The sequence below is a fragment of the Rana temporaria genome, chromosome 1 (assembly GCF_905171775.1).
Source record: "Rana temporaria chromosome 1, aRanTem1.1, whole genome shotgun sequence".
Taxonomy (NCBI): Eukaryota; Metazoa; Chordata; class Amphibia; order Anura; family Ranidae; genus Rana; species Rana temporaria.
Window position 1 is genome coordinate 410348332 of NC_053489.1, and position 16975 is coordinate 410365306.

The following is a 16975-nucleotide window of genomic DNA, read 5'->3' on the forward strand; positions in this document are numbered from 1 at the left end:
ATGGTGTGTACGCGGCATTAGAGTCCCGATGAGATTGGCGGCCGAAGAGGAAAGGTGCATGCTCGGGAAAAGTAGTCTGGTGAGCCGCGCACAGGCAGAGCAGTACACAGGTGCTCTCCTTACAATTCTCATTAAGCCATGGGACCTAACAGTGTGACCTCTCTGAGCCTGCCCCCCTCCCCCGGGCCCCGACCAATGTAGCTTGAGAGCGGCAGCCTTCTAGTTTGTGCAGTTTTCTTCTCCTTGTGCTCTATGTAAGTGTCCAACAGTTTAGCCTGAGCACTGTGAACAGACTGGTCTCAATGTGTGCTGTGCGCTGTCAGTGTGCGCTGTGCTATGGTGTCAATGGCTGTGCAGTTGTGTGGATCTCAGCGCTGGATTGTACTCCCTCCCGCTGTGCTGCAGCTCCTCTCCTCTCTGCCAGCCTGAATAAAAGGGGGAAGTGGGGACATGCAAGCGTGGAGCCGCACACACAGGCTCATGATGAGATGAATGGGAGAGAGAGAGGATGGATGGGAGTTGCAGAGGAGACAGCAAGAGAATGGGGAAGAGACCAGTTCTAGTGCCCTGTCCCTCTGGTCTGCCCCCAGTGCCCTGTCCCTCTGGTCTGCCCCCAGTGCCCTTTCTTATTTTGTTAAAGTTGTTGGTTATATTTAATTTTGTAACTTGATTCTGCATAAAACATTGTCATTCCATGAGATAATCTATGAGGGCGTGTTTACGGGTGCAATTAGGTGCAGGGCAGTGTATGAATTAGGTGGGGCAACTGGTGGCGAGTAACTCTTGAGGCCTGGCTAGTAGCTCAGGACTTGAAATTTTGAGCCCTGATATATGACATATATGGGTTGATTTAAAAAAAAAAATCAAAAGCAGAACAATGCTTTTTCTTTCATTCAAATTGTGTACCAAACAAAAACCTAGATTTACTAAAGGCAAATTGACTGTGCACATTGCAAGTGCAGTTGTACAAATTGTAATAAATGTAATGTGCATAAAGCTCTGGTAAAGCTTTACTTCGTAAAGAGTATTCAATCAGGTGTAAGGAAAATAAAGGTGCATTTACTAAGCTCTGGACAAAATGCATGCAACTGCACTTGCAAAGTACACAGTCTATTTGCCTTTAGTAAATCGACCCCACAGGGTTTTTGTTTGGTACACAATTTGAATTAAAGAAAAACCCTGTTCTGTTTTTGTTTTTTTTTTAAGCCTGACAAACGCGTGTAAATATAATCTTTTTTTACATATTTTTTTACATATTATAAGAAGATTTCTAAATAGCTTCTTAAAGTGATACTAAAGGATTTTAAAAAAAATAATAAACATGTTATACTTACCTGTTCTGTGTGATGGTTTTGCACACAGCAGCCCCAATCCTCCTGTACTCACATGGGTGTAGCATAAGGGGTTGCAGGGGTCACAATTGCAACCCCACCCCTAGCTCCAGGGGGCCCCTGCAGCCTCCCTGTCATATTATCATATTATATCCTGCACAAAGTCCAGCTCCGATCTGCCCAAGGGCCCCACAGCCACGCTCCAATACTGGCCTTCCCCATTTTCCTTTCGCGGTCCACACCCCTCCATTCTCATTGGCTGGGGACAAGCTGTGAGCCATTTCCTAAATGGAGAGGAGCACAGGGTGAGAACAGCCCAGGGGTCAGGTCAACTTTTGCATCGGGGCCCACAAGCTTCAAGCTACGTCTCTGTGTATTCATGTCCCTTGACGGCACTCTGGGCTCCCCCCCCCCTGCTAAGTGCTCCTAAGCCCCGAACTGTGTATTTATCGACACAGAACAGGGCTTAGTCCCATCCCCTGCTCCCTCCTCACTGGCTGTGATTGACCACAGTAAGAGCCAATGGTTCCCGTTCGTTGCCACGTCTGAGCCAATAAGGAGGGAGAGAGCAGAGAAAGCCTCTGCTCTGTTGCACATCACTGGATCAAGATTGGGCTTAGGTAAGTATAAGAGGGGTGGGGGGGGGAGAGCTGCACACAGACGGTTTTTTACCTTCATGCATAGAATCAATGAAATTTAAAATTTGTTTTGTTTCAGTGTGTTTTTGTTAGTTTTTTGTTTGTTTTTTATTTAGTTTTTTATTTAAATGTATTGCAACCTGTAATTACGTGTGGTTCTTATGTGTGTGTAATACTTTTTAATGGTTTGATGTGGCTAGACAGTTTGTAGTATTTATTGTTTAGGAAGTATGCGGCCCTTGCAAATCATCTTACAATAGGCTGTTGCTGGAGTACTGTCCTTTCCAGGTCACCTTGCTCCCAGAATTCAGCAGCGACTAGAAGAGCCACCTATAAAAATATGAGACAAAAATTAGCATATTAACATTTTGGTGTGGGCAGAGTTCAACCTTTTAAAGTGCATATAGACATCTTCAACAGGAACTATAGAAGAGTAATATACGTATAAAAGCCAGCATTATCCCAAAACATAGCCCAGCCGATTCTATCTGAGCTGTGTAGAGGAAACAGCTTGTTCTTATCTTTTAGGCATATACATGTAGTTTATGGATAACTGAAATTAGGTAGAAATTCTAAAGTAATCAGTATCTAAATTATTAACCACCTAGCGGCCCACCCGATGCACATTTATGTGATCCAACATTTCTGGGGGAATCTGTGCTGTGATTCAGTGCAGCACAAATCGATCAACAGGTCTTGGACAATGATTTATGTCTAGGACATGCTGATTGGCTTAGCAAATCACAGTACAGAGCCCTGAATTTACTAACAACACAAGACTCTGTACATGGAGCAGGGATGTGGCTGTTTTTTTCTCCCTGCAAATGCAACACATAATGCAAACATTTCACATTGTTAGGCACACAGTTAACCCCTTGATTGCCTCTAGATGTTAACCCCTTCCCAGCCAGTGTCATTAATACAGTGACAGTGTATAGTATTAGCACTGATCACTGTATTAGTGTCATTGGTGATGTCAGTGTCAGTTCCCACCCAGTGTCAGTTAGTGTCACATTGTCCACCGCACAGTCCCACTATAAGTTGCTGATTACCACCATTATAAAAAAAAAGAATTCCAGTATATAGACCATTTTTTGTAGATACTATAATTTTTTAATGGGAGCCAATCAATATACACTTATTGGGATATAGCAGAATACATGTTGGCTTACATTTATGAAGAAATTCGATTTTTTATTGGATTTATAATTTTTTTATTGGATTTTTTTTCTATCAAAAAGGAAAAATTTATATTTATTTTTTCAAAATGTTTGGTCTTTTTTCATTTATATAGTTAAAAAAAAAAACATTGGTGATTAAAAACCATCAAAAGAAATCTCTATTTGTGTGAAAAAATTACATAAATTTCATTTTTGTGTACAGTGTTGACCACGCAATTACCAGTTAAGGTAGTGCAGTGCCGAATAGCAAAAATGCTTTGGTCACAAAGGGGTAAAGCAGTCAAGTGGTAAAGTAATTATTAACCAAATACACCTCAAACTGTAATAGTCCAAGGCAACCAATTTGATTTAAGCTTATGGATTTCAGATCAGCTAAAAATATTTTCGAATTCCTTGCCATGGGTTACTTGCACCCTATAATTTACCTCTGCGTGGTGTATATATAGGGATGAAACTGTATAATTGATGTTTAGTAGGAGAAGCACATATCTTGAATCTCTATATCTATTTTGAAAATATTTGTATATGTTTCAATATTTGGGTTTAAGTAAGCCACACAAAAAGAGCAGAAACTAATAAAAATTGTATTTAATAGATAACATAAAAAGCATAACTGCAAAGTGCAACCATAGAACACTATACACAACTAAATATGAATATTAACAGCTATAGATAAATAGATGATAATACCATGTATACATTCAGATGGTAAAACTATACAGTATATAAATTGCACAAAGTAACAGAAGATCAGTGATTGATATCTAACCTTGCTCTGGACTTCCCATGGTTTTGTGATAGCAGATAAATCACAAGCTGTCATCATCATGGCCCTGAAGATAAATAAATAATGCTAGTTAAGTAATAAATGTTAAATCAAGCCTAAACCCTAACTGTAATTTTTTAAAGCGGGGGTTCACCCTTAGAGGGCACTTTTCCCCCTTAGATTCCTGCTCGTTTTTACTAGGGGAATCGGCTATTTATTTTAAAATATGTGCAGTACTTACCTGCTTACGAGATGCATCCTCTCCGTCGCTTCCGGGTATGGGCTTCGGGAATGGGCGTTCCTTCTTGATTGACAGGCTTCCGAGAGGCTTCCGACGGTCGCATCCATCGCGTCACGATTTTCCGAAAGAAGCCGAACGTCGGTGCGCAGGCGCAGTATAGAGCCGCACCGACGTTCGGCTTCTTTCAGCTACGAGTGACGCGATGGATGCGACCGTCGGAAGCCTCTCGGAAGGCTGTCAATCAAGAAGGAACGCCCGCTCCCGAAGACCCATACCCGGAAGCGACGGAAGAAGATGCAGCTCGAAAACGCGTAAGTACTGCTCATATTTTAATACAAATAGCCGATTCCCCTAGACCGAACGAGCAGGAAGCTAAGGGGAGAATTTTTTTTTTTTTACAAATGGGTGAACTCCCGCTTTAAATACTCTTCCATGCTTTTTCATGATTTTTTATCTCAGTGTTGTTGATCTCCACCAGCCTTTTTTAGCTACTTTTTGTCTACATGTGCTCAATCCAGTGTCAACTGCACCTCCTTGCTCTGGACCAGCTTCCCAATAATGACAATAATGGACCATGTTTGCTCAATGTATTTCAGCAGGGTGCTGATAGGGTAACGATGCAGGAACACTACTGGGGGACAGCTACCGGGTGACATTAGAAAATATTATTTTACTGAAAAATGTATGAATGCTTGGAATGTCCAGCAAAGATATTCAGTCAATATTATGTAAATTGTAATATGTTTGGGTTAAACATATTTAAATTTACATAATATTAAAATATAAATATGTTTGGGTTAAACAAAAATGTACCCTCAAACAAATTAAAAAATAAATAAAAATCTAAACAATTAAAACAAAAAAAAGGACAGACTTGATTGATTGCTTGGTCTTTTTTGCTTTCTCTATTGTGTGTGCTAAATGTTGGTTATACCATTTTTATGGAAAAAAATGCCCACACTCCAAAGATTCCACATTCAGTTGTGCCGAGACAATAACATTTTCTTAGGGTGCTCGTGTAAGAGAAGTACTGCCTACTGAATCTGCATAACAGACAAATGTTCAGCTAAATCACAAATGATCAAATAGTTGCCACAAATGCAGAAAAAGAAGGTCATCATACTACTGCCCCTACTAATGTTGCCATGCCATGTGAATTAAAGTTTTGACCCTAAAGGTGACTGATCAAACTGGGAAAGAAGCTTTTGGAGGGGACTAGGGGCAAGCCTCCTAACCCATTGATTATGGCCCATGGAGGAGACTGGGGATTCGGCCTGGATTAATTATTTGAATAAGGACAATACAGCTTCCACTCTGGAGTGGAAGGAAAGGTGTAAAATTAATCTTATACAGGTTAATGGTTAGAGCAAATATGGTGGCCCTCCTACAGACTGAGTTGAAGAAGAACCTCCACCTGGGACAGAAATATTTATCAACAATATTTCTCATGAAATCTAAGAAGATAAATTAATTCCACTTTTTCAGACTGCTGGAACATTGTATGAGCTTTGTCACATAGATTGTTGTAGACTGGTGCCGGGCAGTATGAGGTGGGATCCCTGGCTTATCAAGGCATTGTCTGGGTGGACACTGAGTCACCTAGACTTGTCTAGGTGACTAGTTGTTAATTAGATCACTGTTAGCTGCTGGATGTCCATTAGATGAGCTAATGAGACTACTGTTTACAGTTTGCATTGTTAGGGTAATGTGATCAAGCATGTTATATATTCTGTGTGAATTTACCATATAGTCAGTTTCAGTTCCAGTTTGCACCTAAGCTAGTGTCCTCTACTTCTTGGGTGCTCAGCAATAATACCTGATTCTAGATATGTGCATTCCCGTTCGTACGAAAAAATGTAAGCACCAAAATACGAAAACGACGGGATTACGAATGAGTCGCATAACGAACAACCGCAAATACGAACGAACGATCCGACGAAAATACGACAAAACGAAAACGGCAAAAGAACGAATATGACATCTATAACAAAAGACTTGCATTCTTTATTTTGTTTGAATCCTTGTTCTGTTCGTATTTTGATTTTCAGTCGTATGTTCATATGACATCTAACAAAAGATTTTCATTCTGTATTTTGTTTGATTCCTTTTTCTGTTTGTATGTTCATATGACATCTTATAACAAAAGATTTGTATTCTGTATTCTGAATTCCTTTTTTCTGTTCGTAATTTGGTTTCAAAATACAGAATGCAAATCTTTTGTTATAAGATGTCATTTTCTTTTTTTTGAATGGACAGTGAGTGTAGTTAGTTAGTGAAGCAGCTTCTCTTTTGTGCTGAGTACAGTAGTACAGTAGAGCCAAATAAACTTTTCTGTGGATTTTCGTCTGAAGGGAGAGATCAGTTGGCCAGACTTTTGAACCTGGAACCCAAAAATGGTTTTCTGATGGAGTTTAAAAACGAACGAACGTTCGGTAAAACGATCGTTTTTATGTTTGTTGTTAAAAAAGTCTGACCAAGTGTATGGGGCTTAACAATACTTAATATGGATGAGCCGCGTGTTGAAAGTGCAGCGAATCCCGCGATATATTTACGAAAGTACAAAATGACAAAAATTCACGAAAATTATTGTCTAACAAGTAATGAACATGAATTAAACAGAATAACGAACCATCCCGCATGTACGAAAATAAAACGGTAACCAAAATACGAAACGATCGGAATACGAAAAAATCGCATCGTACGAAAAACGAACGGGAACGAACAGGAAAACGGGCGTCTTACGAAAAACGAACGGGAATGAACCTACGGAACGATACGAAACAGAACAAAAAAAAAAGAAAAAAAATTCTGTGCACATGTCTACCTGATTCCTGGTTCCTGGTTCCTGGTTCCAGACTGGAGGAAGCTGTATACTGACAGAAGCACCCAAGCTGGGTGCTGGACGGTCCATGACCACACACTATACAATCTGAGTCTACAATTTCCTTTACATGTACCATCAACTATGTAATGCAAGGGCCTACATGTTTTGATACAAATGCAATGAATTCTTTGGGTTTATCATGTTATACAGCTTTTGTAAGTCTGAAGGAGATTGTAAACAGATTGTATAGTGTATGACCAGCTTTAAACTCAATAGTGTTGACAGATTGGATCAAACATGGAAAAAATGCCTTTAATAATCTATTGGCAAATATTTACCAAGTATTCTTTATACATTTTGAAGTGACCCCCCATCCAAGTGATAGAAAACATGTTTCTGACAAATATACATAGTGTAGTGTTTTGCTACAAACTGCTGTTTTGTGCAGTTTCCAGTTATGTGGGACCAGTAACTGGGCTGGGTGTTTGTTTACCTACCCTTCCCTATGTAGTGTGCTCATGATAGTACTGACATTTCTATGTGACCCCATAGGATTTGACTACAGTTAGGGGTTGTGGTCTTTTTCACACCAATCCCCATCCAATTTATTTCATTGGTAAGCTTAGATTAATACCTAAAACACTTCCAACAGCCAGCTACTTCATTCAGGTGGCTTATATGAGCTGTAGTTTGTGCGCATGTGCCTACACTAGGAGAAAGCAATGTAGTGTGGCCTGCAATACCTTCTCCCAGCAGAGTTGACAGGACACCTACATAATAATTTCTTTTCTTGTTGTTTCAATCGATAAGTAATCCACCCATTTGTCTTGCTCTTCATAAGTCTTTGACTGATCAACAATCTTCTGGAACATTGTTCTCTTTCTAAGAAGACATACACAACAAAAATGAATACTCACTTCACAACATCCCCCCCTGTACCAATACAAGTTACATATAAAAACAGGAATAAAGAAATCCTGTATAAAGGGTCAGTCAATATTTGTAATTGATGAAAAGTTATGTGGATGTATTTTTTGTTTTAGATAGAGTAGGACAGAATGTATTCCAAAATCCTAGAGTTGTCAATAGAAGAAGAGGCCCCTGACTAACAGCACCATTCTTCTCACTTTATAGAATTTTCTCTTTGTCTGTTGTATCTCTGTGAGAAGAATTCAAAGCTAACTCTCCCCCAACAGGGCACAAATAACAAAAATTAAGCTGGCAAACGATTTTAACCCATCCCTAATCTACTCAAAAGAAACTAAAAAAAGCGGGCAATACATACCATAAATCACCAGGTCCCCGTATGTGCCACAGAAACATTGGAAGAATCTCATTCTCCCTGCTGAATTTTTGATCAGTTACTAATTAAAGGGAATGTAACAGGGACAAGTGGTTGCTAAGTGGCTAGCACACTTGCTTTGCAAATTTGAGTCCAGTATTTCAGTCTACCCAGGAACACTACATATGTAAAGTTTATATATTCTCTGGCCATACTGTTCCTACAATGTAGCATTAGTTTGGCAAGGAGAGTAGATTATAAGAGACTGCCAAGAATGGTTGTGTTTATTCTGTAAAGTGCTATATAACATATCTGAAGTCATTTGTGAACCTCTGTAAAATGCTTGTGGTTTGTACATAAGTAGAAGACGAAACTTTGAAGATTTCATTTCATATAACTAACGTTTATGTATACTCACTTGAAATATAAAGCCAAATCTGTGGCTATGATAGCAATATCCATCAAATGAATAACAAGTTCATGTTGTCTTCTATTTAGATTCAAGAAAATGTTCATGCACTGCAAAGCAAAATGTGTAAAGTTTCTTTGATAATTGGCTTTCAAATGCCTGTATTTTTAAGTTTTAAGTTAAACATGTATTTTTGATCAGTATACAGAATTTTAGCATTTGCTATACAAATGTTGTTTAACAAAGTAATGCAGGATCTAAGGAAAATCATTTTAAAAGGTTACGTGTATATGAAGAATTGCAAGCACCCCTTTTACATACTTCCATATGAACATGCCTTACAAGCTGACACTGGTTACTATTCCAGTTATGATGCTTTATTTGGTGTTTTCATGATTGATACTAGTCTGTAGCTATGTCTATATAAGTTTATTTATTTTTTAATCTCTGTTTACTTTTATTTTCATACGGTTTTTGTAATATTATGTATTTATTTATAACACACTTGTATAATCACATTGTATCCTTGTTCTAGTGAATTTGTTAGAAACAGTGTATATCTAAAGAACCAAAAAATAATACATTCACAAAAAGAGTTAATAACATATGAAAAAATAGCACATATAACAAACTACTGCCCCCTGTTGACATTGGCGGACAATTGCAACTAATATTTTAATTTTGGTTCTTCATTCAAGATGTACTCATAGCATATCAAGAAAGTTATTTTCTTTCTATAATGTGCATTCATCCCTGAAGAAGAAAATCGAATTCAAAACACGTTGGGTGTTCAGTAATTTCCATCCTTTGTTCTCTATTGATTCCATCTTAGGTACAGTATCAGGAACCTGTTTTTAAGATGTATTGTAATGTTTTACACAATTTGTATTAATAAAGATGTTTCAACTTTTATACTACCTAGAAATACTGGGCCAAATCCACAGCCCCGCAGCGCAACGTAACTTAAGTGATTTAAGTTACACTGCCGCAAATTTCCTAAGTTAGGTATCGATCCACAACACACTTACCTGGAAATTTGCGGCGGTGTAACTCAAATCCGTCCGGCGCAAGGCGTGCCGAATCTAATGGGGCCAGTCCCATTTAAATTAGGCACGCTCCCGCGCCGGACGTACTGTGCATGCTCCGTCGGGTAACTTACCCGACGTGCATTGCGCTAACTGACGTCGCTCCGACGTCATTTGCTTAGACGGTAACGTAAATGGCGTCCAGCGCCATTCACGGACGTCTTACGCAAACGACGTAGAGTTTGAATTTTCGACGCGGGAACGACGGCCATACTTAATAGGGCTTAGTCAAATAGGACTCAGCCCTATTTTTACACGGCGTAACTCGACGTAAACGACGTAGCATTAGAGCGACGGGCCCGTCAGAGCGTTCATGGATCGCCGTAAGTGTTCATTTGCATATTCTAGGCTGGCCGCAATGGCCTCGCCACCTAGCGGCCGGCCTAGAATTGCATCCTTAAGATCCGACAGTGTAATTCAATTACACATGTCGGATCTTCTGTCTATCTCTTGGAAACTGATTCTGTGGATCAGTTCCAAAGATAGAAACAGGGATACGACGGCGTATCAGTAGATACGCCGGCGTATCCCTTTTGTGGATTACCCCCACTACTACTGTTCATTTACTTGACACTATAATGACCCAGTACCCATTTTGAGGGTTTTTCTTTATACATATAATTCAGGGATGTCCGTACTCTATTAGCTACCATTTTCATATTACATAAACTCCTCTTTAACTACTTAAGCCCCGGACCATTATGGAGCTAAAGGACCAGGCCCCTTTTTGCGATTCGGCACTGCGTCGCTTTAACTGACAATTGCGTGGCGTGCGACGTGGCTCCCAAACAAAATTTATGTCCTTTTTTTCCCCACAAATAGAGCTTTCTTTTGGTGTAATTTGATCACCTCTGTGGTTTTTATTTTTTGTGCTAAAAACAAAAATATAGTGACAATTTTGAAAAAAAATCAATATTTTGTACTTTTTGCTATAATAAATATATAAAAAAACATATTTTTTTCCTCCGTTTAGGCCAATACATATTCTTCTACATATTTTTGGTAAAAAAATCGCAATAAGCGTTTTTTGATTGATTTGCGCAAAAGTTATAGCGTCTACAAAATAAGGGATAGTTTTATGGCATTTTTATTTATATATTTTTTTACTACTAATGGCGGCAATCAGCGATTTTTATCTTTTTTTTTTCAATTCTTTATTTTATAGTTTTTTCAGTTTTAAACAGACATAATTTCCATTTTTACCATAACATATGGTTTAGGTATGTTAATACACAAATTAACAGAATGTTCCTAGCTCGCTTAAAACTTCTCTGTACAAAATTCAATCGAGCACAACAACACCGAAGAACCATAACATATATCTTAGATATGCTTTTACACAAATTAACAGATTATTCCTATGTCACTCAAAGCTTCTCTGTACGACAATCAAACAAACACGAAAAGTACCACAGCCGTCTCTCGTCTTCCCTTACCCTATCCCTTACCTTCCCATCCCCCTCCCTCTACCTTCCCAAAAAAACCCCCCCCCCAAACGATAGGCCTTCCCCTCCCCTGCCCGCCTCCCTCCCCCCCCACCTCACCCCCGCAGAGCTCCCTCTCTATAACTTATGTAAGGAGACCACGTCGATCTGTAACTGTCCTCCTGCTTTCTTATACCCGCAGTTAACTTCTCCATCTGTTGGATTTCTGATATTCTGCCTATCCATTGTTGTCTAGTCGGGCTGCTTGTACTTTTCCATAAAATTGGTACGCACGCCCTTGCCGCCGTCAAGAAATGTCTTATCAAAGACTTTTTGAATTTAGTCATGGCAATTGGTATGTCAAGTAATAGGTAGGTAGCAGGATTAACTCCTAGCTCTATGTCCAATACTTCTTTTATTGTGTCCCTGACCATTTTCCAAAAATCTTTTAACTTTGGACATGTCCAAAACACATGTAACATTGTGCCCTCCTCTTCACCACACCTCCAACATCTGTCTGAGATTTCCGGAAATATCCGCTTTAATACCACTGGCGTTTTGTACCACCTGGTTAGAATCTTGTAACCCCCCTCCTGGTACCTTGTAGCTAGGGAAGCTTTATGTGCAAAGTTGAAAAAAAAAAATTTCTGCGTTTCCGAGAATTTCACTCCTAACTCTCTTTCCCATGCTTGTACAAATGGTAATTCCTTTGGGGCTTCCAGATCCACCCATAGACTATACATCTGAGAGAGGGAGTGTCTCATCTCTTCTCCCTTCAGGCACTGTTCCTCAAATCCTGAGAGACCCCTAAGAGGACATCCTTTTGGGTTCAATGCTCTGATAGCAGATTTTAATTGAATTTGTCTTAGAGGGTCAAGTTCTTTTCTCACTGCGTCCTCCCTTCCCCTCCCCCCTATCCTTGGGTTATCCCCTTCAAAATGTATTATTCTACTCCAGCCTAGACCTTTTATAGTGTCGAAACGGGGATCTACAAGTCCCACATGGAACCTGGGGTTCCCCAATACCGGGGTGAGTGGGCTTGGGTGGGTCGAAAGATTTGTTCTCCTAAATAGTTTTTTCATTACTCTTAGGGTAGCTCCTAAGGTTGGATGTTTTTTTACCTCCAGTGGTATATCTTCCTCATAGATCCACCCCATTCCTTCCAGGGGAATGGATGTGATTTTCTGCTCTAAACGTAAACAGGGTTTGGCCTTCTCTTTTATACACCATTCGACCGTCCTGGCCATATGTGTCGCCTCGTAATAACCTATTGGATCTGGGAGCCCCACTCCTCCCCTCTCTTTTGGTAAGGTCAAAATTTCACGCCGTAACCTCGCTGGTTTTCCTGCCCATACAAATTTAGCCAGTCTGGCTCTTAGGTCCCTTAGAAATCCCAACGGGATCGTCACCGGTAAGGTTTGGAGTAGGTAAAGTAATCTTGGTAGAACGTTCATTTTCAAAATGTTTATTCTCCCAAACCAAGTAAAACTTTCCTTGTCCCATTTCAGAAGATCTAACTTAATCTGCCTTACCAAGGGGGCGAAGTTCAACTCGAATATTCTATGTAGATTTTTCGAGATTTTAATGCCCAGATAAAGTATGTGTGACTCTGTCCATTTAAAGGAAAAATTCCCTTGTAGTTGTTCCTTATTCTGTCGATTTACTTCTATCCCCATCGCCTCTGATTTACTGTTATTTACTTTAAAGTTGGAAAGGTCTCCATAAATCCTCAACTCTTTCAGCAAAGCTGGTAAAGACAATTCTGGAGCCACCACCGAGAACAGAAGATCATCTGCGAATGCAGCCACTTTATATTCCTCTCCTTTACTCCGAAACCCTCTTATGTCCGTGTTTGATCTAATTGTTCTCAGAAGTGGCTCCAGTGTTAGGACAAAGATTATTGGGGACAGTGGACAACCTTGTCTTGTTCCATTTTTAATTGGAAAGGGATCGGATAGTACCTCGTTAACCTTCACCCTTGCCGACGGGCAAGAGTAAAGGCCCGCAATCCAGTTTAACATCCCTGTCCCTAAGCCTATATGCTTTAAAGTGGCGCCCAAAAATCCCCAATCCACCCTGTCAAACGCTTTTTCCGCGTCTGTTGATACTAATGCCATTGGAGTCTTGTAATGTTGGGCCATATAGATTGTACTTAGTGTTCTTTGTGTGTTTTCCCTACCTTCCCTACCGGGGACGAATCCTACCTGATCTGGGTGAATAAGCGAAGGGACATGCGCCACCAGTCTATTAGCTAATATCTTGGAAAATATTTTTAAGTCTGTATTCAGTAGGGAAATTGGACGGTAACTTGAACATACCGTAGGATCTTTCCCTTCCTTGGGGATAACTACTATATGCGCTCCTAATGTTTCCCCTCTCATCGGCTGTCCCTCCTTCAAAGAATTAAAGGCCTCTAGAAACGTAGGTATTAATTGCTCCTGGAAGGTCTTATAATATTGTAACGTATACCCATCTGGGCCAGGGGATTTACCTACTTTCATTTCTTTAATTACCTCTAAAACCTCTCCCGCCGTAATTGGTTTTTCCATGTTAAGTGAACTCTCGTTTGTAATTTTCGGCATTCCTGACTCCCTCAGGTACGTTTTTACTCTCTCTTCTCTACACTGTGTCCTCCCTGGATTAGGCTGTACCTCTAATTGATATAAGCTGCTGTAATATTCTCTGAATGCTCCCGCTATTAATTGTGAGGAATATACTAAATTGTCTCCTTGTGTTTTTATTTTCTCTATGTTTTTTTTGGATCTGGATTCCCTCAGCGCGTTCGCTAGCATCCTGCTTGGCTTATTTCCGAACTCGTAAAAGGCCCTCCGACATCTGCTCAACTTGGCTTTCGCCTTGTCCATGAGAAATAGATTAAGTTTCTCTCGGAGAGACATCAGCCTCTCTTCAAGGTCTCCTTTCTGCTCTTTCTTATGTTCATTCTCTGTTCTCTTAATTTCCCCAAGAAGGGTGTCTAGCTTTACAGTGAGGGTCCTTTTTCTGTGAGCCCCCATCGCGATAAGTATTCCTCTCAAATAGCACTTGTGTGCTTCCCAGTTGCAAAGCGGAGCTATTTCTTCATCATTATTCCTCTCAAAAAAAGACTCTATTTCCTGCTTTATTTTCCCTTCGTACTCTGGGTCTTTCATTAAAGTTTCGTTTAACCTCCAGGTCCACGCCCTGTGTCCCACAGTGCCCCATTCAATCAGACAGCTAACTGGGGCATGATCAGAGATTGTAATTGAGCCTATTGATGCTTCCCTCACATTCATTAGGACCTTCTGGTCAAGAAATAAATAGTCGATTCTTGTATACGTTTTGTATTTATGGGAGTAAAAACTATAATCTCTTTCATGGGCATGCAATGCCCTCCAACTATCCACTAATTGTAAGTCATTGATTATGGTCCTTGCTTTTCTCAGTTTACTATTAGATATGCTGTAAGACCCCCTGGACGAATCCAGGGTGGGGTCCCACACCATATTCATATCTCCTCCAAGGATCAAAACCCCTTCCCTATTTGCTTTTATCACTTCTGCAAATTTTTCCAGTGTGGTGACCGGGTCCTCATTCGGGAGGTAGATATTGACCAACGTGACTTTATGCTCATTTATTGTCCCTTTTATCAGGAGAAACCTCCCTTCTTCGTCCACCACTACTTTAGATTCTTTCCAAGATACATTTTTAGCCAGTAGGATTGCAACCCCATTTGCTTTCGAGGACTGAGATGCCCCCATATATATCACTGGGAATCTCTGAGACCTCAGTTTAGGGATTTTATCCTTTCTAAAATGTGTTTCCTGAACAAAGACTATTTGTGATTTTAGTCTTCCTATTTCTAACATTAATTTTGATCTTTTTTCTGGAATGTTTAACCCTTTCACATTATACGAAGTTATATTTATTCTATTCATCTCGTACCGATTTATCTAATACCTCTTGTAGGCTTCTATTACAGGCTTCAGTTATTTCTCGTACTACCTCACTGTCTCTGCAAGGGTAAGGCGGCGGGAAGAGACGAAGACGGCGAGAGGGAAACAAAAAGCCGAAAAAAGAAAAAAAAAAAAAAGGGAACCCCCTCCCCCCCCCTTGTATCTCGGATTCAGGACCACTGTCCGATTGTCCGAGTAATCTTTATTGGCCCTCTCGTGGTAACAACTCCCCCCTATCCGAGGTGCGTCGCCTTCACCCCGGGCCAAAAAAACCCCCCCCCCCCCCCCCCCTAGCGTCTCCGACTAACCCCCTCCTGGAGGAGAGACGCTCTATTGGGGGAAAGTGTGAAAACACAGCGGAGAGTCACGTCCGCTGCCCTCCGTCCGGTGCTCGTCCTCTAGGTGTTAGAGCCTATCCCCAACCTTTTACTCCCTGAATATTACCTCTTAATTCTAAGGAACTATATCTCCTCTAAATTATTAGCTATTATGTCCGCCTATCGTGAGGAAGACCATGCCTCGTATTCATCTAAAAAAAAAAAAAAAAAAAAAAAAAAGTGGGAGACCCCCCTTCCACTATTAAACCACAAATACTCTAGTTAAATATACGAAAACCTCCCACTAACCCCCACTTAGAACGCTATCCGCCTACTTGACCCTCGTCTCTAAGCAGACTCCGTTGCCTCCTTCCAAATGTCACCACATGGTCATCAATCAAGAGGCAATCATATTGGCGTATACAACGTAGAGTAGCTGACATATTTAGTGGAAGTTACATCCAAGCCTTACATTGGTATATAATATGATTGGTGCCCTTTAAGGTAATAACCTTTTCGGTGGATATAGGATATAGGATATAATATACATAAAAAGTCATGTTGGCTGGTACTGTGTGAGGAAAAGTAATAAAAAAAACATTTATGTCACAGTATCTTAAAATATCTTACTTCTTCCCCTAAGCATCGTACCCTCACATCCTCCTCCTTACCCTCCTTCCTAGTCTAGCGATTTTTATCTTGACTGCGACATTATGGCGGACACATCGGACACTTTTGACACATTTTTTGTACCATTGTCATTGATACAGTAAACAGTGCTATAAAAATGCACTGATTACTGTGAAAATGACAATGGCAGTGAAGTGGTTAACCTCTAGGGGGCGTTGTAGGGTTTAAGTGTGCCCTAGTGTGTGATTTTTACTGTAGGGGGGCGTGGCTGGGCATGTGATGTCACTGAAATTCGTTCCCTATGACACGGAACAGACGATCACTGACAAGCCACTAGGAAGAACAGGGAAAGGTTTGTTTACACTTACCTCTCCCCGTTCTTTAGCTCTGGGACACCGGCGGCAATCGGGTCCGCGGGTCCTGCGGGCACGGTCACGGAGCTTCGGCTGGATTCTTAAAGGGGACATACCTGTATGCCCTTGTGCCCAGCCGTGCCATTCTGCCGACGTATATCGGCGTGCGATGGTCCTCAAGTGGTTAAGGTATTCTTAAGAGATTTCATCTTCTGCTCCCTCTGTGGAGATGGGATGAGTTCCAAGACTTTCCCCTTGTAACGGTTGTCAAGGAGGGTTGCCAACCAATAGTATTCCCTCTCCTTGATGCCACGTGTTCTCAGGTTCTTTCGCAGGCTTTGAAGAATGAGGGAGCCCATGCACCGCAAATTTGTGGAGGCATGAGAAGTAAACTTCTCAGGGTCACTGAGGATTACAGTATCTGGAATTGCTTCCTCCCAGCTACACACTATCCCCAAGGGTTGGAAAACCCATCTGTTATGGGTTGACGTATGTCTTGCTCTGCTTTCATGCATCCAAGGCTGCCAGAATCCTCCTCCTCCCTCTCCTCTTGTGTGTTCTG

At 40.7% G+C, this 16975-nt stretch overlaps 1 protein-coding gene across 1 annotated transcript in view; it reads right to left on the reverse strand.

Moving 5' to 3' along the window:
• LOC120913940 (rod cGMP-specific 3',5'-cyclic phosphodiesterase subunit beta-like) overlaps positions 1 to 16975 on the reverse strand; it is an 87440-nt gene that overhangs the window by 13640 nt on the left and 56825 nt on the right. Inside the window, exons 16-19 of the mRNA XM_040324301.1 lie at positions 8682 to 8782; positions 7756 to 7863; positions 3920 to 3983; positions 2225 to 2299 (exon numbers count right to left, since the gene is read on the reverse strand). Coding sequence (XP_040180235.1) covers positions 2225 to 2299; positions 3920 to 3983; positions 7756 to 7863; positions 8682 to 8782 — 348 coding nt within the window. The remainder of the gene's footprint in view (positions 1 to 2224; positions 2300 to 3919; positions 3984 to 7755; positions 7864 to 8681; positions 8783 to 16975) is intronic.